This window comes from Saccostrea cucullata, unplaced genomic scaffold (assembly GCF_032062105.1).
Source record: "Saccostrea cucullata isolate Sc308-1 unplaced genomic scaffold, CSIRO_AGI_Scuc_v1 ctg10709, whole genome shotgun sequence".
Lineage (NCBI taxonomy): Eukaryota > Metazoa > Mollusca > Bivalvia > Ostreida > Ostreidae > Saccostrea > Saccostrea cuccullata.
This window is the reverse complement of record NW_026928388.1, coordinates 1-21,984: the sequence shown is the minus strand read 5'-3', so window position 1 is coordinate 21,984 and position 21,984 is coordinate 1. Positions and strand designations below refer to the sequence as shown.

The window sequence follows — 21,984 nt, the reverse complement described above, 5'->3', positions numbered from 1 at the left end:
TTTCATGAATTTTCTGCTGAGAGTCTAATAAATTAAATAATTTGATTCAAGCTTTATAGTAATATATAGTGAAATTATTTCCTTGTGTGAGACCTAAAGCTAAGCCGGGATCTACCACAGACGTCAGTACGCCATATTTGAACTCCGTGAGTTTATTGATAAAGCGGTAAAATAGGAAACTCATTTTGTAATTGTAAATTCATAAAAATTAATCTACATAAATTACAAACAGATTTATAATTCATAAAAAGTTACTTTTAATGCGGCGAAAGCACACATTCACTGCATTCTATTCACAGGTAAACAAGCAAATGTACACTCTAGCACTAAATTGAACAACTTTATCGCAGCATGGTGACATAATTCGTTTCTCTATAGAGTAATGATCAGTCGTATGTTAGAGCTCATAGTAGAATAGAAAAAAGTCCTTGCTGTCGTGAATGATGCAGAATAACCTCTTTGGTCTCGAAATGTTGTTTGAAATATAAAGCCTCGGCTAACTGTGATGAAATATATAGAGATGATGAACGGTACTGTATTCACGATATGGAGATAACGAATAGTATTCAATATCAAAGTCCATAAAACAATACAAAATTTGAGCAAAGCAAACACGGACCTTCAAAACATCAGAGGCGGGATCAGGTGTCATGAAGGATTGAGCATCCCATACCGACCGGTCACACCGATCATGTGCTCCTTATCATGATCTGGAAATAATGGAAAAATCCGTCGTCAATTCAGTGTATAAATATTGGACTACCAATTAGTATGAAAAACGTCAGCCATCATTTGTCTCAATGAAAATTGTATTTGCTGACAAGGTCATTGTATCGACCATAGAATTTACAAAATGATGACTTTTAGCGAGTGTGTTGATATTCTTGTTTCATCAACTTGTTTGTCAATAATTTACCTCCGTCGTTAATTAAGTGTATATACGAGGATTGTCCCAGAATTTCGTAGACTGGGCTCATATCTTTTAAAGAAATTAATGTATCTTTATAACATTTTTTGGATGGATAAAGCTTGTTTTTGGCAGATAAATTATGATGTTTTATCAAGTTTTCTTGAAAACAATTCGAGTAATAAGGTTTGAAGCGATATCGTTCTCTTACAACCGTAGAAATCTGCAACGTAAACAAATTGTCAACTGTTTAAATTTTTAGAGAAAATCTTTTAATAATCAGAATCAAAATCTTTAATTAAAAAAACGATTATAGTTATAAACGTAAAACATCTTAATTACCATGATATGATCAAATATTGTAAACAAAGGATATGCTTGTACAGTTATTAAATAATAATGATTTAAAAACCCTGTATTTCAACGGACTTTCCTTCTGTCTTCTCTATGGGAGTTGCACAGTGGCACCCTTGCCCAATTCTTTATGTCTGTCTTTTTTAATTTAGTTTCAGTTATTCACATACATAGAGAAACCATTTCACTCTATCTAAATACTAGGACCCAAAAATTCTTTTCTACATATTGTACATTTCTGTAAGAGTGATATTCAGGATCAAAACACTTGATCATAGTCCAGTGCGTCGTCTGTGCGAAGGTCGACGACATTTTCAAAAAGTCGGATTTCAACCCGGCGTATTAAACTTGCTCAAATCTCTTTGGTTTAGTGCTCTCTTTCATACATTTTGATAATGTCAAACATATATATTGATAACATTTAACTAAAAGAGAGCAGAGGACAGCAATACAAATAAGAACAAAAATATTGTAAAAATATTTATAATGAAATAAACAATAAAAACATAAATGCTTGAGGAAGTCTACCCGGTGTATATGAAACGTTACAAAATTCATATCCGTTAAAGATTAAACATCAAAATTTTAGGAAATATAATAAAGAAAACATTTTTAAGGTTTTTCATCTCCATTAAAAAATTCAGAGTAGAAATTACATTTCCCTAGGATCTTAAGTAGGAACAGGATCTTTCGCTGAAAAAATTCCTGTCAATGAATTTTTTTCGTATTTTTTATATTACTAATTTAATATGTACTTAACATTTTAAAACGGTCCAGTCATGGGATTTCTTGACTTATTTAAAAGATATCTCCCCACAAATACCGCATTGTTTAGAGTTTGTATGGAGTTTAGATACTTCATGTTTACAGGCCCATAACGTAGTCCATAATGCGAATATTTACGCACAAACGATGAATATGATAGATAACACTATATACTCAAATATTTCAGAATACTCGAAGTGTTTAAATTATCTGAAAGCATTTGTTTTAATTTTATATAGTATTTGGGTTGAACAATTTCTGCATTTTTCAAGGCAGCTTCATCGACAAAAACCTCATTTGGAAAAAATTCTGTCAATAAATATTTCTAAATTTACGATTGAATGTCAGTCCTTTATCGTAATTATTCACTGCAGAAATATCATAGGGTGAAGCTTACCTCAATATCGCACAGGACATCGATGAATTAAACGTAAGCATGGTAAAAACGCTTCACGTTCGTATTTTCCGAGTGCTGGAAATCAATTGTGACGTCACACGAAAACATAAACATTCAAAATTATCTAAATAGAGAGAATCTCTGCTACTAAACACGAAAAAATATTAATTAAAGAAAATTTGCTTCAGAAATTTATCAAGATAAATTGACTGTGACCTGTTTATTATGAAATAAAACTGATCATGACGGTGTGTGTACTTGATCTCGCTGCACTAAGAATTCAAACACTACGTCTATGACGTCACTGACGTCAGACTGCAGGGTAAAGAGAAACAAATGTGTGGATTGGGCAACTTCACAATATCTAAAAGATGGCAAGATCTTTAAATTTTTTATTAATAGTAATTTCTAAATTAAATGTTTAAAAAACAATTTTAGAATTTAGAATAAAATTACACAAGAACTGTTGATTTTAACAACGTTTAACATGTATATCATCACCGATTATGACGTAATATGTCTTTTTAGTCATGTGACATGTGTCCTGTCTCCCCTTAAATATAATATACCGATTTTTGAATTCATCTACTGGGTGCTGCACCGTCTTCTTACACCAGACAATGAAATCTATCATTTAAATAGGGTTAATTTACGTAGATACTTCATATTTGTCCATAAATTTATTAGATAGTGATGGTTTCATTTATATATGACATCGTGTTCCTGCGAAACAACGCTTGTCTACTGAATTTCGGGAAAACTCTCGTACAATGGACTTAAATCAGTTAAAACATTCAGTTAACAATTGACTCAATGAAAAAAGGTATTTGTTGACATGGTTATGGTATCGACCCTGGAACTTACGATTTGATGAATTTTAGATGCAGACATTTTTCTTTTCTTAGAACGTAAGAAGAACAAACAACGACGAATTCCTATTACCTATTACTTAAGCAATGAATCATTATTTTTTGAGTGATATAGTTTCATAACTGCAACGGTGTGTGCAAACAAATTGAATAACGCGCGTTAGCGCTTTATGAAAATTTGTTTGCACACATCGTTGCAGTTATGAGACTATATAACTCAAAAAATAATGATTCATTGCTTATATTTACATTTTTAAAAACTTTCTACCTTAACTGCAAATGTGATTTCTATTTAAAAACCTATGTATTATCCTTCGTGTAAGCAACATTTCATGGATCAGCCAGCGTAACAGCTTCTGGTCAATTTGAACGTGATTTTTTGATTTTCGCTTGTGACGTTGCACTTCCTCGGCGTTCAACGATTATGACGTCAAACTAAAAAGCATGTTTTAACCTCTTGGAACCCTGTCTGTGTTATGGTGTTTTGAATGCAATTAATTTTTATTCATTTTATATGCAAAAAATATACGTAATGTAAATATATAAAAATAAAGGGGATATACAAGCAACAAAATGCTTACGTACCTTGTTACATGTAACACAGTAAAAGAGATTTTTTACCAATTTTGGGAAAATAAGATTATCTTTATTTTGTGCTTCAATCCGTCTGAGGGCATCATATCCAAAGTCAAGGTTATCAGAAGGAAATACGGCGATGCTTGGTGTTTCCTCAAACACATTTATCTGTTTTATTAGTAGAATCGAAATTGGCCGATTGAACAGGCTTCAAAAACGAGTCCTCCGTGGAAAAGTCTTCATATGCACAATTTGTGAAGTGCGAAGGCCAATGTGCCAATGCGAAGGTCAAAAACTATGACATTTGACATCATTTTATGAAACATGAAAACTGCATTTTATTATTTTGATAACAATAAAGAAACTGTTTGAGAAGATATGAGTAAATATAATGCTAAAGTTAACTTATTTTGGAGAACAAAACTGCACGAAAAATTGAAAAAAAAACATTATTCTTATTGAGAAACGCATTTGCAGATCAAATAAAGTAATTAAAAAATTATTTTCTAAATAACTTTTAATATATTTCAGAGTATATAAAATGTAAGACGACTCCCTCGATCTTTCTATCAGGTTTTAGATTTTTAAATAGATATGTCGTCTGCTGTTCATGTGATGGGTTGTTTACATAACATTGGTTGTTCTTCTTGGCGACGATACGTAAACCAAGGTAAATAAATATAATATCATCAATTGATTATATATAGAATATCATCAATTGAATATATATGAAAAATGTATGACTGTTGTAAAAAGTCAGATATATTTTCCTTGGTCAACAATGTTAAATATCAAATACAGATATTAAAAGACATACATGTTTTTAAAATTGCATATCCGACAATCCAGCAAAATCAATATAACCTGTATAAACTAAACGCTAAATAGATTACTCGAGTCAAGCCGGAAGAAAAGATAGAAAAGGTTTACATTTTATTTACCTATGGTGAAATTCAACCAGACAATTCATAAAGAATTACAATCTTATAGAAATCGAAAGTAAAACTGGTTAAGTCTGAATCTGTTTGATCACTTCACCGGAATGTAACGAGAGAATAATCAATACTTTTAAAGTATTAAATACCCCAGTCTTTTAAATCTACATGTATACAGACATGAAATGACTTCCTATCAGTTTTGTGAACTGGATTTTTTGATGCACATCAGGATCCTTTCACAGGTAATCAGGGTACCATTGGATATGGTATCAAAGTCATTTATCGTTTCATTTTTTGTTTAAAAAACATTATTGTTTACCATATTTCTGGTTCAGAATTCAAAGTACAAGCAAATAATCGTACTTTAAAAAGAATTTTTTTCTACGTATATATAAAACAATAAAAAGTTGATAATAGAATCATTGTGAATCTGTATTGTAAATTAAAATAATTTTAAACTTCAATTTTTACAGCATAGAGTTCACGTTTTTTTTATATGTCGTATACATTTATAAATATTTGCCTTATTTTTCTGACACTCTAGGGTTTATTTTTCAGTATGTCCTTTAAAACCAAAAAGCAGAAACGAAAGTGCACCTCAGGTAAGTATATGCAACAGCACATAAGAGTCATTATAATAATAAAGTAGTCACTGCTGAACGACTTAAACATGATTTAACAGAACTTTTCTATTTCAGAACTGCAACAGAAAGCTTACATATTTTAGCTACATCAACAAAAAGAGAAAATGAAATGCAATGAATCCTTAAATATCAGCTAATTAATCCGTTGTTTTTACTCATACAACAATAATATAAAATTATGTCTGGAATAAAAATTATCATTGCAATGAAATTTGGAACAAACTACAGCACAAACGCTTACATGATCAATGTCTGCCGAACCGAAGACCCCAAACTGTTCACCGTCCCTTTCCAGAAACACGCTACTAGTTCAATGTCGCTGATCACCCCTACAGTGGCTCTCTTTACTGAATACGGTGTATTCCAGTCCTACGGATTTGATACTGAATATCAATATCTGCAACAAGGCGATAAAGACAAGCATCTGCTTTTTCGAGACTTTATTTGGGATCTTTTCTGTGTTAGGGATGAGGTCAGTTAACTTTAATGCTCTTCGGTGCTTTTCTTTGTAAAAAAATAATTTAATTAGTATGAGATCAGTAAAATCTCATGTTCTACAGTTAAAGTGTGATGTTTATTTTTATAAGATTAGGATGGCATATCTGTGTCATTCATTTTCAGGTTCCAAAAAATATAAAGGCAGTAAACGAAAAAGAAATGAAGTCAAACAGTTTTATCGTATATGGATGGTCACATAAAAGTTATGATACAAAAACGTTCCATAGACGTATCCCTGAGGTATGTTTTAACAGTGCCGACATGCTCATGTAACAATTCCAAGGATTTTAAGCTGAAATCTGTAGAACAAGTAATAAGTTTAGTTTTCTTCAGGGTACAATATAATTTTGATAGAAAGAGAGAGAGAACTGAGAGAGAGGTTGCACAAATAACTTTTTGTTTTCCATTTGTTTACAATGCACATCATTATTCAATATATTGCAGGCAGGCTTTTCCCCTGATAAAATAACAATAGTTGTGGAGGCTGCAGCAGCTCTCTACTTCTGCCTACAAAACCCAGTACTTTCAGGTCTCCCTAGACCAACAGGAAGCCAAAACAAATCTTATGTGTTTGTAGAATGTGAAGGTTGGTATGTTTACCTACAAAGTTATTTACAAATTTCGATTTATCCACATTCCAACAAAAAATCATAAACATGTTTGTAAAGATTTAGGATATCTCGGAAAAGAAAAAAGCTAACTGGTGTAAAAATCCATATCATTCATATTTCAGCAGAATTTACATTTTCTAAACTTCATACAGTACTAAAATATTCATGCATCAAAACGTCAATTGATATATGCGGCGAGAAACCAAATTTTTTTCCATTCAAATGTGCAAAATTAAATTCAATTTAATTCTACAATAAACAATGAAAAAATTGTTGTTGTATGTTTGTTTTGTTTTTAATCTTATCGCTCTGGGTACAGAAATCTTCTCTGTGGATCTTATTTACACCTAAGGAAGAATTGCAATTGTAGTGAGATCTAACCGTTTTCTATAAAGCTACTATAACGGTTGCTCACTCAGCAGGGCGCTCCTTTCGAGTCCGGAAGGTTGAGGTTTTGAATCTCAGACTCAACTGACCTAAATTATTTTTTTAAAGTAGCAATTGTTTTGTTTGTGCCATGCACTCAGCATCTTAATTGATGTGAAAGTTGCGATCTTTCGGATGAGACTTTAAAAACAGAGGCCCCTTGTCACGACAGGCATTAGCACGATAAAGAGGTATCACTGCCGAATAGCAAAGCGGCCAAGCAAAGCTCATCAACGGTATTTGGTAAAATCTCTATGAGTGAACAATTCTCGATTTGGACGTAAATCAATAACAATCAATCTTCAATAGTCGGTATTACGGCTTTGTCAACAACTGTATATCAGACGAATTGAGGAAAGAATCCCATTGATTACAATGCAGTCCGTGTCATCAAAAAACATGGGGTTTTTAAATTATATACAATTATGTACCAGTGTCCCTTTTCACAAAAAATCTTACGACTAAGTCTAAAATTTCCCCCACTCTATAACAAATATCTAAGCTTCGAAAATCTTATTTTTTCAGTAACAATTAATTGATATTTTATTATTTATTTGTCAGTAATTATTTAGAAAAAATATACTTATTAAATGAAAAATTATGGAGTGGTGAAGTTTTAGTCGAAGTCGTAGATTTTTTTGTGAAAAGGGCCACAGGTCTTTGTTATCTGTTCGTAAACTTTTTTTCTTCAATTTCGTCGAGTGTAATTATTAAACGATGACAATATTGTATTTACAAAATCAAATGCAAAAACATGAAAATATTAAAGACAGAAATGTAAGTTAATTAATATCTTTCTTCGAGCTACTCAGAATTTCTATATATAGTCAAAGTTCACTAGCAGAACTCTATTCTCGCGATCGATATTGACATTCGCTGGAATTGGACATATTCCAACACGTAAGTTTTAAGTAAATTCCAAATATTGTCTTTTTTCATTAAAAAAAAAGTCAACTGAATGAGGAAATCGTAATATATTGCAATTACACGTTTTTTTATCCCAACCTTTTCCTTTTATTCCTAAAAGCTTGCAAATAATCTAGTTTCGTTTTATATTTTATGAATTGTAAACACTTAAGTTTCATTATTGTTGATGTTGGTTCTCTTAATTTTCTAGAAAATATGTAAAACAATTAACATTTACCGGTGTAGCGACGAAAATTGACCCCCGTAAAATATTGACCAGGGGATCATTTTTCTACGTATGGTCATTTTGCGACTATAGTAAAACATTCCGGACCAGTAATTCTACGAGTCCACACACGTTGAAAAAACACCCACATAGAAATTTGACCCCCTACTTTTTAATGCAATAAAACTGATATTTGTGTCTCCTGATATTTGTTAAACTATCAAATGTACGGAGGGGGAATGTTCCTTGCCCCTTCCCAACATATATTTGATTGCTTATCTTAACAGACGCATCATAATCAATGTTTCTGGTATAGATTTTTTTATCTTGCAGAATCCCAATTATTAATATTAATTCTTTGAGGAACATAAATTTATCAATATAATTGTGGATGTTTTTTTATCATTGAAAGATTTTGTTCCGAAAATAGCACGATATATTCTAGTGTGCTAAAGATAAAAGATACCACCGAGTCTGACACATCTGTTTAATATTTGAATTTTAGCTAGACTTTCCTATCGCCAACTTCCCTTACTTATGCAGCAATATATCTTCCTCACCTGCATATGGAGTTTAGATTTCTCAGTTGATTCGATACGCAAGAGCATGCTCTACATATGGACAATTTCTTAAACAAGGTAAATTATTGACAAATAAGTTGATGAAACAAGAATATCAGCAATCTCGTTTAAAGCAATCATTTTGTAAGTTCTCTGATCTATGTAATGACCTTGGCAGCAAATACAATTTATCATTGAGTCAAATGCTGACTGACATTTTTCATAATAATTGTTAGTCCGTCATTTATATACTTAATTGACGACGGATTTTTTCCAATATTTCCCGATTAAGACAAGGAGTACACGGCGGGTACATGTACTTATGGTCAGCAGAATATGATCAGATCACTTCTCCATGGCATTTGATCCCACCTCTGATGTTTTGGAGGTCCGTGTTTGCTCTGATCCTATTTTGTATTGTTTTGTAAAATTTGAAATTGAATACTGTTCATATGATACCTCGATATCCTTCAGTTTTGGATAAAAATAAACGGGTCGGGAGGCCTCCAAAATTAGCACTGTTAACCATTTAGATCCATTTTTGATTTTTCTTTTTACAAATCCAAAAACATAGCACAGAAGCAAGAAAAGCAACGTAATTTAACTAAAATAAATTTAATATTCCCTTAGCTCTATACGGACTTTTTTACTTCCTTATATAAGGTACTATACCTTTTCCTTATATACAGGAAATACGATACAAATCGAGAACGTTCTTATTACGATATTTAAAAAAACAAAAACAGGCAAAAAATTACATCTGACAAAATAACAGTTCAACCTTTACAGATATCTATAAATTCATTTTTTAAAAATCCTTTTCACACACGTTTAGCCCACAGACACGCGAGAAATGTTTAATGTTACATCTCCTTTCATCTAAGTTTTTCTTAAAAATAAACTTTGCAAATACAAATGAACTTTTGGCCTATCGTGTCATTACTTCGATATCTAAAGTTCTAGTACATATCGTCCAAAAGGTAAGGCAAAAGTAAACATTTGGAATTTTTGTGTAACTTTTTAAAGATCGAATTTACAAATGTGAAAACTCACTGTATAAATGTTAGAAACAAATCTATTAATGTGCATATCTTTTCTCCAGTAACCTTAGTACATTTTAATAGATATTGTTTTCTTTTAATGTGGATAAAAGGGTTTGTATCTTTAGTGTAAGGTATGGTATAGCTTTCATTTCGATATTATTTTAAGTTCAAAATCTTTCAGGAATAAACACTTCATATTAAAAGGCTGATTGATATCCATCGCCTAACAAGAATATTTCCATTATTTATACACTGAATTGACCACCGATTTTTTCCGTTATTTCCTGATTATGACAACGAGCACACGGCGGGTGTGACCGGTCGGCAGGGGATGCTCACTCCTCCATGGGACCTGATCCCACCTCTGATGTTTCGGAGGTCCGTGTTTGCTCTGCTCTTATTTTGTATGTTTGATTAATGGATGTTGAGATTGAATACTGTTCGTTATTTCCATATCCTTCTTCTGTTCGAAAACAAGTGATTTGGCATCAAAAAATGACAATGGGTTATTATTCTACGGGGTCATTTTTCTACAATGTACATGGAGAAAAACGACCTCAAGATCATAATTTCTACAAAAAAGAGTCTCATTTTACTACGTAGAATATTGACCAGGGGGGCAAATTTCTACGTAGGAAAATGACCCCCGGTAAATATACTACGAGGGTTACTTTTCGTCATTAGACTGGAGTATTTAAAAACTGTTCATATAGTTAATTCACATTTGTAAAAGACTGTTATGATAAAATTGCCTCCTGTTTATCTGGGGAAAAACTTAAACAATACGATTATACTATACTTTACGTTCAATTGATCATTCCAATGTTTGTATGCAGAGCTTTTACAGAAAATGGCTGAAGTTGAAGTCACAGTTGGAATTCGCATAGGTACAAATTATACAACATATGCATGGAACACTCAATCTATAGAAGATCCGGCTTTTATAAGTGCCCAGTGGATCGACTCCTCATCGAAATCAATATGTTTAGAGACTCCAACAATTGCCCTGTTCGATTTCGATAGGAAACTCCAAGCATTTGGATTTGAAGCAGAAAAAGAAATACAACAACAAACTCAAAACGATCTTCTAGTTTTTCCGGAATTCATACAAGATATCTTCTGTAACGGAATTCAGGTATATTACTCTCCTTAAGTCAAAAGATCATAATTTCAAAGAACTTTCATATGAATATACTAATGCTAAAAACGAATAAAACGAGCAGTGGACGATCTGATATATATATAAAAGATATGTATTAAGAGGGCATGGTACTGGGTCCCCAGAGGTGGGGTCGTGTGCCTTGGGGTAGAAGGCATTCCCTGTTGAACGGTCACATCCACCAAACGTCCTATGCGTTGATCAGGTAGATGGGCAGTGATTAAATATATTTGCTAACAAGGTCATTGATATTAAGTAACATTTACAAAATGCTGACTTTAAATGAAATTGTTTTAAATCCTTATAATATTAACTTATCAGAGAGAAGTGAATTTACTCTAAGCAAATATGTTGCCAAACATAAACACCATAGTCTGGTGATAATGGAATATTCATAAAACAAGAGGCTCTGGGGCCAAATCACTCACCTGAGCACTGTGGCAAGGGGGGAAAGGCAAACAGATCCGTATTGTAAAGCATAAAAATCAGAAATGGTCCCAGTCTTCACCACCTGTGGAAGCTACCATGAAAACATGACCAATGATGCTTTGCTGTTCTTGAAAAGAAGAAATTTTAAAAGGTTTCTTAATCATCTCCCTTGAGAAGGACGTTGCCCTTCATTTGATGCAATTTGAATCCCATATCCCCAATAATACTCTGTGCCAAGTTTGATTTTGATTGGCCCAGTAGCTCTGGAGAAGAGAAGATGAAATTATGAAAAGTTTACAACGACGAAAAGTAAGTCGCTAAATGTCGTCTACAGTTTGTAAAACATCAAAAAATGTAACAGATGTTTCAAATTCTTTATTTTTAGGTCACCTGAGTAAACTCAGGTGACCTATTGCTATCCGTTTTCGTCCGTCGTCGTGCGTCGTCCGTCGTCTGTCGTCCGCCGTGCGTCGTGTGTTAACATTTGAACATTTTCATCTTCTTCTCTGCAACCACTGAACCAATTTCAGCCAAATTTGGCACAAAGCATCTATGGGTGGAGGGGAACAAAAATTGTGAATTTCATGATCCATGCCCCCCTGGGGCCTGAGGGGTGGGGCCAAAACCACTAAAATTAATGCAATCTTTAAAAATCTTCTTCTTTACTCCTGGACATCAAGCAGTCAAACTATTTGCATGATTGTAATCAGCATTGAGTCCTCTACCAAAATCGTGAAATTCATGGCCCTGGGGTCAGGGGTTCTAGTGCTAGGGTGGGGCTAAATAAGTATACAGTGAAAATGCATTATTTCTTTGAAAATCTTCTTCTCTGCTCCTGGGTATTAGATAAACCAACTAAGTACATAGTTATGATGAACAAGAGTGCCTCTACCAAAATTGTGAATTTTATGGCCCCCAGGGTCAAGGGTTCTGGTGTTGGGGAGGGGGCTCTATTGATTATATAGTGAAAATACATGAATACTTTGAAAATCTTCTTCTCTGCTCCTAGGTATTAAGTAAACTAACTAAGTGCATAGTGATGATGAACAAGAGTGACTCTACCAAAATTGTGAATTTTATGGCCCCAGGGTCAAGGGTTCTGATGTTAGGGGGGGGGGGCTCTATTGATTATATAGTGAACATGCATTAAATCTTTAAAAATCTTCTCTGCTCCTAGGAATTAAAAAAACTAATAACTAAGTACATGGTTATGATGAGCAAGAGTGCTTCTACCAAAATTGTGAATTTTATGGCCCCAGGGTCAGGGGTTCTGGTGTTGGGGGGGGGGCTCTATTGATTATATAGTGAAAATGCATGACTTCTTTGAAAATCTTCTTCTCTGCTCCTAGGTATTAAATAAACTCACTAAGTACATAGTTATGATGAACAAGAGTGCCTCTACCAAAATTGTGAATTTTATGGCCCCAGAGTCAAGGGTTCTGGTGTTGGGATGGGGTCAGGGGGGGCTCCATTGATTATATAGTGAAAATACATGAATTCTTTGAAAATCTTCTTCTCTGCTCCTAGGTATTAAATAAACTAAGTGCATAGTTATGATGAGAAAGAGTGCCTCTACCAAAATTGTGAATTTTATGGCCCCAGTGTCAAGGGTTCTGGTGTTGGGGGGGGGGGGCTTTATTGATTATATAGTGAAAATACATGAATTCTTTGAAATTCTTCTTCTCTGCTCCTAGGTATTAAATAAACTTACTAAGTGCATAGTAATGATGAGCAAAAGTGCCTCAACAAAAATTGTGAATTTTATGGTCCCTAAGTCAAGGGTTCTGGTGTTAGGCCGGGGTTCTATTGATTATATAGTGAAAATTCATTAAATCTTTGAAAATTTTCTTTCTCTGTCTCTGGGTATGAAGCAGATGAACTACCTATATAGTTATGATGAGCAAGGGCCCTAATCTTGCAGAATTGTGTATTTTAAGGCCCTAAATTCAGGTGTTGGGTGGGGGGGGGCTCTGCTTATATACTGAAAATGAATTTAGTGTTTGAAATCTGCTCCTTTGTATTTATAAAACATTTATTTATTTTTTTGAGTGGCAATTTTAAGGGTGCCTTTTAAAAATTTGTGCAATGTTTGGACCTAGGGTCAGGGGTTTATGTCACAGTGTTAGGGGCACTACTGATTATTGCTGAATATTACTGATTACTTGGAGTGCATTTTTGTTCCCCTACCCTGCGTATGGGTATTCAGTTACCAAGCTAAGCAACTGTTAAGTGTATTGTTATGATGATCAATGGTGCCTCTTTCAAAATTGTGAATGCAATATAGCATCTGGCTTAAAACATGAATCAAATTCAATACACTGTAACTGGAAAGTTGTTGCATAATGCTCAGGTGACCTATAAGGCCCGTGGGCCTCTTGTTTGTGTATTGTTTCCAGTTCATTGTTGTATACATGTGTATATAGAGCAAGCCTATGAATGATAATAGTTGTTTTAAAACATAGCACATCGTTGATATAACAAAGTCAAATTAAAGGCCACGGCTCATTTTCTCTTCTCATTAAATTGCTTTAAATAATTTCTAGTAACTTTGAATTTGAAAATAGGTCAACAAATAGAGAAGCACAATTGGTGCTTCTCGAAATTCCAATAGTTGGTAGTTGGAAAACGTGATAGAAATAGATCTCAAATGACTATTTAATGTTGTAAATGAGGAACATTTTATAAGTTTGTAAACTTCAAAGCATTTTTATCAGCTTGGTTTTAATAAACTAATTTTGCTGATGAGATGAATGACTTTCTTTCTCCTTCTCTTCTTTTTTTATACATATATACATTGTAGGTTCCATTGCAATTAACAGCCGAAAATGGTGTCCTGGTATCGTCCTCTAATATCATGACTCAGGTCATATCCTTCCTACTAAGGGAAATGCCAATCAAACCAAGCAAAGTTGTGTTCACTGTACCAACTGCAGCGACAGAGGATGCTTACAATTTTTTCAAAAAATCTGCAAAAAAGGTAATGAATTAAACCAAGAAACCAATAGACCTCAAAGTTAACTCCTTCGTTACTTGAAACCTTTTCCAACTTACCAAAAACTAATCAAGAAGTATGACCAAAAATGAGGTCAAAAATAGCTACTAATCCTAATAAATGAAATTTTAAATGGTTTACCCAGACTTGATACGCTGCTGGAAGTATCACCTCTTTTGCAGGCTGGATTGGAAAAAGTGTATATCATTCCTGAGGCCACATCTGTCCTTTACTACTGCAGGGAGTATCATCGTTTATATAAAACCACTTCAAGTAAAGAGGTGGATGCTTTTGCCAAAGGGAAACAAAGCGTAGTTTTAGAGTGTGAAGGTATTTAATTTGAAAGATTTTTGACAACAAAACAATGTTGTTAGTGTACCGAGTAGTTGAACTATTGCAATAATAATTATTTTGTTTTCAGACGACAACGTTAGTATTTCCGTATTAGAGGTTAGAGATGGTGTCATTAAGATTGTCTATAATAGTTTCTCAAATGTGTTGGCAGCTTGCCAAGTTCAGAAAGATTTCGAGGCTATGATTATTGAAATTTTTGGGGAATCCGTATTTGACGACTTTTATAGGAATCATCGCTCAGAATATTTTGAAATAGTTCATGAACTACGCAGGAAAATGACAGTTGACCTAAAGGAGGAAAAGCCAGTGAATATCAATATACCGGCATCTTTAATTTCTGCGTTTGAAAAGACTACTGGAAAGACTTTGAATCGAGCACTTCGACGAACAAAATTTTCGGATAAAATTTCTTTCATCGGCAATAAATGTAGGGTTATGCCAGAAATATTTCAGAGTTTGTTTAAGGAAGCAGGTGAGAACATTGTTCAACTTCTTAATAAAGCCATAGCGGATTCAGGGCTTTCAAAAGCTGAAAACATTAGAAACATTATTCTCGTTGGATTTTTTTCAAAATCCACCATTCTTCAAGACTTGATAAAAAGGTCCTTTCGTACGTGTCATGTCATAGTCCCTGAAGATGCCAATCTGGTTGTAGTAAAAGGAGCAGCAATATATGGCCAAAAGCCGGTAAAAATTCAAAAGGTAAAATATATATAACAGCAGCCATTAGATTTTTCATACTTGCTAAGAATTTCCACTTCATGTATATTTATATAAAATAGTTTAATATTTTAAGCAAAATTGATCTTTCGTTGTGCAAAATTGCGTGTTTATGTTTATTTTTGCAAAGATAATTAAAGAATCAAAATATTATTTAAACAATATACGTGTAATTTTTAGTTTGAACAGATTCATAAAGTTACGCATGCACAAGTGGCAATTGAACCTGTTGCTTCAAGAGAGGTCGTCACTGAAACTAATGTCACAAATATTGAAAACACATTCGAATTTGAAGATGAGGAGGAAGACATATATTTAGGAAGTGATGAATACAGAGTTATTTCCAACCCGGAATTACCTAAAACAAGACACTCTCTGACGACCTGTGCGATTCAGTGAATTTGTTTAAGCTGTGTTTAAGCTATCTCTGTGCAACAAACAAACATGTGACAATCTGTTGCAGTGAATGCAGTGTAACTTTCGTTCCATAAATAGTAGAGGGCTGATATTTGGAAACTTTTATAAGGAGACTCCATTCTTTATGTACTACAAAGATCAAGGTCATATCATATCACTAAATTATCTTAAACCAATGGTTCAATTTTCTTTATTTTTACACATTTTATTCTATTACCCATTTGAATAATTCTGTTATTTTTTGCAAAAATTGAATTATACATTTTCTCTTAAGAAAACTTAACTGTCGGATATTTACATGTGATTTTTCAATTTCGATATGCGATATGTAATATTCGGTGTTCTAAAAAGGGGACCTGTCGTGTTTTAGATAGACTGATTCATTGTAATTTGTTTAACGACCCTCTTGAGAATTTTTCACTAACATTTAGGCGTCACCGATGTCGATGAAGGGCTTCAAAGTTTGACTTATACTCGGCATATATATATTTACACATTTACTTTATGAATGTAAATATATTGAGTATCTCGTAATTTTTAAAGGGAAAGAACATTCTGATTACCAATCTAATTTAATTTAATGTTTAGAAAACCTTTAATTCTTAATAACTTCTCCAAACGACAATCCCATACACCTACACTTAAACTTATATATAGAGAGCAGCCTGGTTCTCCGGGCTGCAATGAATACTGAAACCTAATTATATTTGTTTTATGGAAGAAAATTTGTTCGCAATCTTTTTGATCACCCCTGGTATATATACAGGTATGGATCCAAAGGAGTGTATAGCTAAATCATTTAATACTCAGTTAGTAAAGAGTGAAAAAACTTTTACGGAGAACTTATTATTAATATCCCAATAGTTTATTTAGCTGAATTAATTCATATCCAATATTCATTTAATTTCATTTAAAATCACTCCAACGTTTTGATGATTATTTTTTTTAAATAAAAAAAGAATCCTTGGCTGGTGTCCACAGTTATACACAAGGTAAGGTATTTGGAGCTAATAACTGATACATCCTTAGGGAAACCCAGATGTCAATTTGCTCTAGAAAAAAATATATTGATTATAAATACCGTTCATGTTATCAAAAATCTTCGGATATTAACTGATAATATTTATACATGTACCAAGTCATTGATTTTGATTTCATCGAGTGTATTCAAGCGATGAAAATTTTGTTTAACTTGTGCAATGAATATCTACGACAGAAATGTAAGGAAAAAATTCTTTCTTCGTGACTGTATGTATTTTTTTAATGGCTCTTGTTCAACAGCAGACCGATTTTCCCGTAAAAAATTCTCAATAACGATTGATATTGGCATTCGCTCAAATTGGACATATTCTATTAAGTAAGTCTCATCTTAAAATAAATTCAGAATTTTTTTTTCATTTTTATTAAAAAGTGAATTCAGATGTGCATGGGAAAAATTAAATATATAGACTGCAATTATACTTTTGTATTTCAATTTTTCTCTTAAAGTAAATATTGCAAAATTAAGATTCTAGTTTCCTTTTATGTCTTATGAATTGCAAACACGGGAGATTCAGTTATGTTGATGTGGGTTCTAAAATTTTCTTTAGAAACATTAAAATTGAAGTATTAAAAACCAGTTCCTTTAATTTGGTCATTATTCACATTAATTCATCAATACTCATACTGCATTTTAGTTTAGATTGTCTCCTGCGGTGTGGGGACTTTTTTTTAAATTATACAATGATTTATATTCCTTTGATGATTAAAAAATGTCAAATGTTTGTATACAGAAGGTTTACAGAAAATGGCTGAGTGTAAAGTCGCAGTTGGAATTTGCAAATTATACGACATATGCATGGAATAAAAAAATCCATTGAAAATCCGGCTTTTGAGATTGTCCAATGGATAGATTTTTCAACGAGTGCATTACGTTTAGAGATGCCTACAATCGCCTTGTTTGGTTCCAATGAGAAACTCCGAGCATTTGGATTTGAAGCGGAAAAAGAAATACAACAACAAAACAAAAAAGACCTTCTGGTTTTTCCAGAATTCATACAAGATATTTTCTGTAACGATATACGGGTAAATTTCTCTCCCTAAAGTCGTGAATTCTTTAATTTAATAGAACTTTTATTTAGATATCAAGGCACTAATGTAAAAAATGAAGAAACAACCAGTGATTGAATTTTTTAAAAAATCCATACAAAATAAAATTATAATTAAACGACAAATATCACGAATCCCATGAAAGTCCATAGGTGAGATCAGGTGCCTAAGAGAAGAACGCAGTACGTAAATTTATTCATATTTTGTTTAAATATTAAACTTGATGCTGATGTACGGGACATTGGACATGCACAAATTGCTAGCTCTTGAAAAACGATTAAAACGATGTCCATGCACGGCGAAATTGAAGATGCTGTTTTTTGTTGTTTTTTTTTTTTTTTTGTTTTCTGGGAAAATTACAAATACTTTAATTTGAATTCATGTTAAGAAATCTCAATATCAAAGGTATATTCCATGTACTAGACTAGTATATTTTTGTCAGAGAGAGAAAGAGAGAAGAGCGAGCGAGAAGTCTATGTACATATAGTAGTTACCGTTTTTATAAGAGCTTCTTTTTCCCTGAAAATATATGTTTAACAATAATGTAATATTGTTAAACATACAGAATGTATTTAGTCATTTTAATTTTAATCCATAGATAATTACACTGATGTACCCGATAGCCAGCCTTTGATGAACTGTCGATTTTATTTTTTTTAAAGGGGGGGGGGGGTAAGAAGACAAGCCAAACAAAAATCTCCGGATAAAAAGACCGGTAAATGTTAAGCTAAGAAACATAATCCCTCTTTTATAAGATAAAGATACTGGTAACATGGGAGATCCAAACCTACATCAACAGTAAATAAATTTCCTGATTATGACAACGAGCACAGGCGGGTGTGACCGGTCGGCAGGGGATGCTCACTCCTCCATGGCCCTTTATCCCACCTCTTATGTTTCGGAGGTCCGTGTTTGCTCTGCTCTTATTTTGTATATTTGTTTAATGGACGTTGAGATTGAATACTGTTCGTTATTTCCATATCCTTCTTTTACTAAATTAACAGTAGTAGAGAATGATTAGGAAAAAAAAATACGGATGATAGGGATGTCACAATTTTGTTAAATTAAATTTTGTTTCAAATACTAATCTAAAATGATCAAACAAATACATTCAAAGGAAATGTATGGTAGAAATTATTTTTGTTTCAAATTTCTGAAATTGTTCCGATGAAATGATTGAATGAAAATCAACTGGAGCCTATTTTGCAATATGTTAAAAAATTAAATACAGCTACTGTAGACTTTTCCCAAAAGCATTATACCCAATGTTGAAGAAATGAACAATATTACATCGACAATGATAATTTGAATGAGGAACCAAAAGGAAAAATAAAACTATAGATGAAGCAAAAAGACGTACGAATTTCTGGATATCATATATATGGCAACATCTCTTGAGAATACATTCACTGAAAGAGCAAAAAGTATGTAACAAATTATAATTTCCAAAAGTTATGAACATTTTTAAAATCTTTAAAAACTTTAATGAGCGTGAAATATTATAATATAACTGACTGTTGAATTCTTGATATGAAATAATTAAACCACATGTTGCGTTGAAATCTTCAACTCTGACACATGTATCAAAATACCCCGCATATCTTGACATTAATTTCTTTAAGTTCTGTTGAAATCGAGATAAGACTTTATATCGTAATCCTTACATGACCCTACGGAAAGTAATTAATAAAAAAACAAAAAATTTTCTTCTTTTAAAGAAAATATTGATCATTACAATCGCAGCAAGTAGCAACGGAGGTAGGGGTGGAGTTTACATTGAAAGTCCCCCCCCCCCCACACACACACACACACCACCACCACCACCACACACATATACACACTCTTTGTTGTAGTATAGTCAAATTCGTGCACTATAGGGCTAAGGAATAAGGTAGTGTTTTATGTTTGATTAAGAAAATTTGATACTAAAAGAAGTTTGAACCTACCCACCCCCTTTTCTGCCCAACGGCGAAATTGGATTCTAGTTTCGACACCCCCCCTTTTTTTAAGGTAAATTTATTTATCTTTTCTGGCTGAACCATCCCCCAAATTTTTCAAAGGAGATAGTGTGGGGACAGGCGAAGGTACGAGTCAAATGTTTTTATTTTGGGATATGTTTGGTATGTTCTGAATGTAACAAATAGGAAAAAAATGGTCTGCCTAAGTACATGTATATATTTCAGCGAAAGAGAGTCAGATTAGAGCGGTATAATATTTACTTAATTAACAGCATCGCCTTAGACAAAAAGCATTAAGGTATGTTGTACATAATAGTTCATCATTGGATAAGACAATCGCATCGAAATTTTGAAAAGCTTATTACAAGTTAATTAGCCATTCACGGAGGAAAATGAAAACTAAGTAGATGACCGTTCGTGGCCGTGAAAAATTGTTTCGCTTGTCAAGGAAAATTTGGTGATTGAAAGTGCCTACATGTACAACCGAAAAAAATATAGCTCCCCCAACTGAAATGGCTTCCTAGGGGCCAGCCGTTCTTGCGTAAAAATACAGTAGGCCTTCAGATATCCGGAAGCCAGATATCCGGATTTTTCATCGGGACGAAAGTTTTATTAACTGGTAATTCCAGTATCCGGACGCTTCACATATTTGGGAAAATTGACTAGGAATCAAAGCATCCGGATAAATGAGGCTCAACTAAGTATACACTCAGTTTCAGTTTCAAATAGATTACGTCAAAATTTTAATATGGAAATGTCAAGACCGTTTAGTGTAAATATAATAAAGAGACAAGAAAAGCACAATTGCCATTTTTTTTTAACTATACAATATTATACGTAGATATTTTTTTTAAATCATAGAAGCTGCCCTTGTAAGAAATATACAAATGCTGTGTTCATGTGAAATGTAATACGAAGTCATACAAGGTGTGAAATGGAAATCCGTATTGGGTCACTAACTGACTGTGTTACGAATTTATCCCGCTGTAGACCTTTTAAAGTATTTAAAACATGTATGTGTATATTATGAAAATATCAAGTTTTAATCCAATAACAATCAACATAAAATATTGTATTAAGAAATTTAACTAAACTACCTTCGCAAAACGATTCTTTGCCGCCATTATTATTTAAGAAATAAGGTATCATTTTTAAACATCTATCGTGTTATAAATACGGGTTGGTCACGAGATTAAATTCTATAAAGCCCGAAGGGCTTTATGATGAAGTTAATCTCATACCAACCCGTATTATTTCATAGCCCGATAGATGTTTAAAAATGATACCTTGTTACTTATATTTACATTTGTGACTTATTAATACTTCATATTTGCCTAATTGTGACTTTTAGCGTGTGAAATGCATTAGTTTTAAACTCAACGGCTAGTATGTAATCCACTGAACGCGTGTCGACCCTTTATGACGTCACTGAGAAATTACGTCAAACGATTATCTATACGCACATCTAGGACCTCTTGACCCCGTACCAGTATTTATACAGTTATAGATACGCATTCCTTTCAGTAGTGTTATATAAAGGAAAACATTTGCAGATGTAAATATTTACAATAACAACGCTTCGAACGGAATCGCGTGCCCGATTTTCATATTACTTCTTGGCAGCGACGTAATACGGAAAATTTCAGTGCGTCATGTGATTAGCTTTTATCCAACTAGAAATCTACAAATTTGTCTTAAGCGGGATAATGTTATATCCATATCTTTTAACTTACCCGCTGTTCCGTTTTATTAAGTAACTGTCTTATATTTGTGAAATACAAAGATCCACCATATAGGCTGATCTAACTTCTTACCCGCTGTTCCGCTGTATCCAGACACTGTAAGTTTATATTTGCTGTCTTCATCTCCGATGTAAAATGTGGAATACACTGCGTAGGCCTGTTCTCCGTTATACCTCTGGAGAACAATTCGGAGTTCCTGGTTTTTATCTTCAGTAAGGACATAGATTGCGGCATTTCCTTAAAAAGTTTTATGTGTATTAGATAATTGACTTCAAATATTAATTTCATGTTTTTGGCTAAATTTTGCCGTAAAATCTACTGTAGATAAAAGATAATTATAAGACTGCATATTCTGTTATGAAAATAATCTGCTATTCTCAAACCAATTCGTGGTTCATTTATTTT

General features: G+C 33.1%; 1 protein-coding gene across 1 annotated transcript; it reads left to right on the top strand.

Moving 5' to 3' along the window:
- The first annotated feature begins 5,763 nt into the window (after positions 1–5,763).
- LOC134277443 (heat shock 70 kDa protein 12B-like) lies at positions 5,764–15,773 on the top strand. The gene is made up of 8 exons (XM_062759781.1): positions 5,764–5,922; positions 6,072–6,188; positions 6,393–6,534; positions 10,557–10,855; positions 14,109–14,285; positions 14,483–14,630; positions 14,722–15,356; positions 15,555–15,773. Exons 1-8 carry the CDS (start codon positions 5,764–5,766, stop codon positions 15,771–15,773), a joined length of 1,896 nt encoding a protein of 631 aa, XP_062615765.1.
- Positions 15,774–21,984: the final 6,211 nt, after the last annotated feature.

What these genes read in the sequence shown, in the direction of transcription:
- LOC134277443 (XM_062759781.1), top strand. Translation starts at nt 5,764, where the DNA reads ATGTCGCTGATCACCCCTACAGTGGCTCTCTTTACTGAATACGGTGTA. An exon ending in TCCATAGACGTATCCCTGAG is followed by an intron (nt 6,189 to 6,392) that starts GTATGTTTTAAC and finishes AATATATTGCAG; the next exon opens with GCAGGCTTTTCCCCTGATAA. An exon ending in TCAAAAAATCTGCAAAAAAG is followed by an intron (nt 14,286 to 14,482) that starts GTAATGAATTAA and finishes CCTCTTTTGCAG; the next exon opens with GCTGGATTGGAAAAAGTGTA.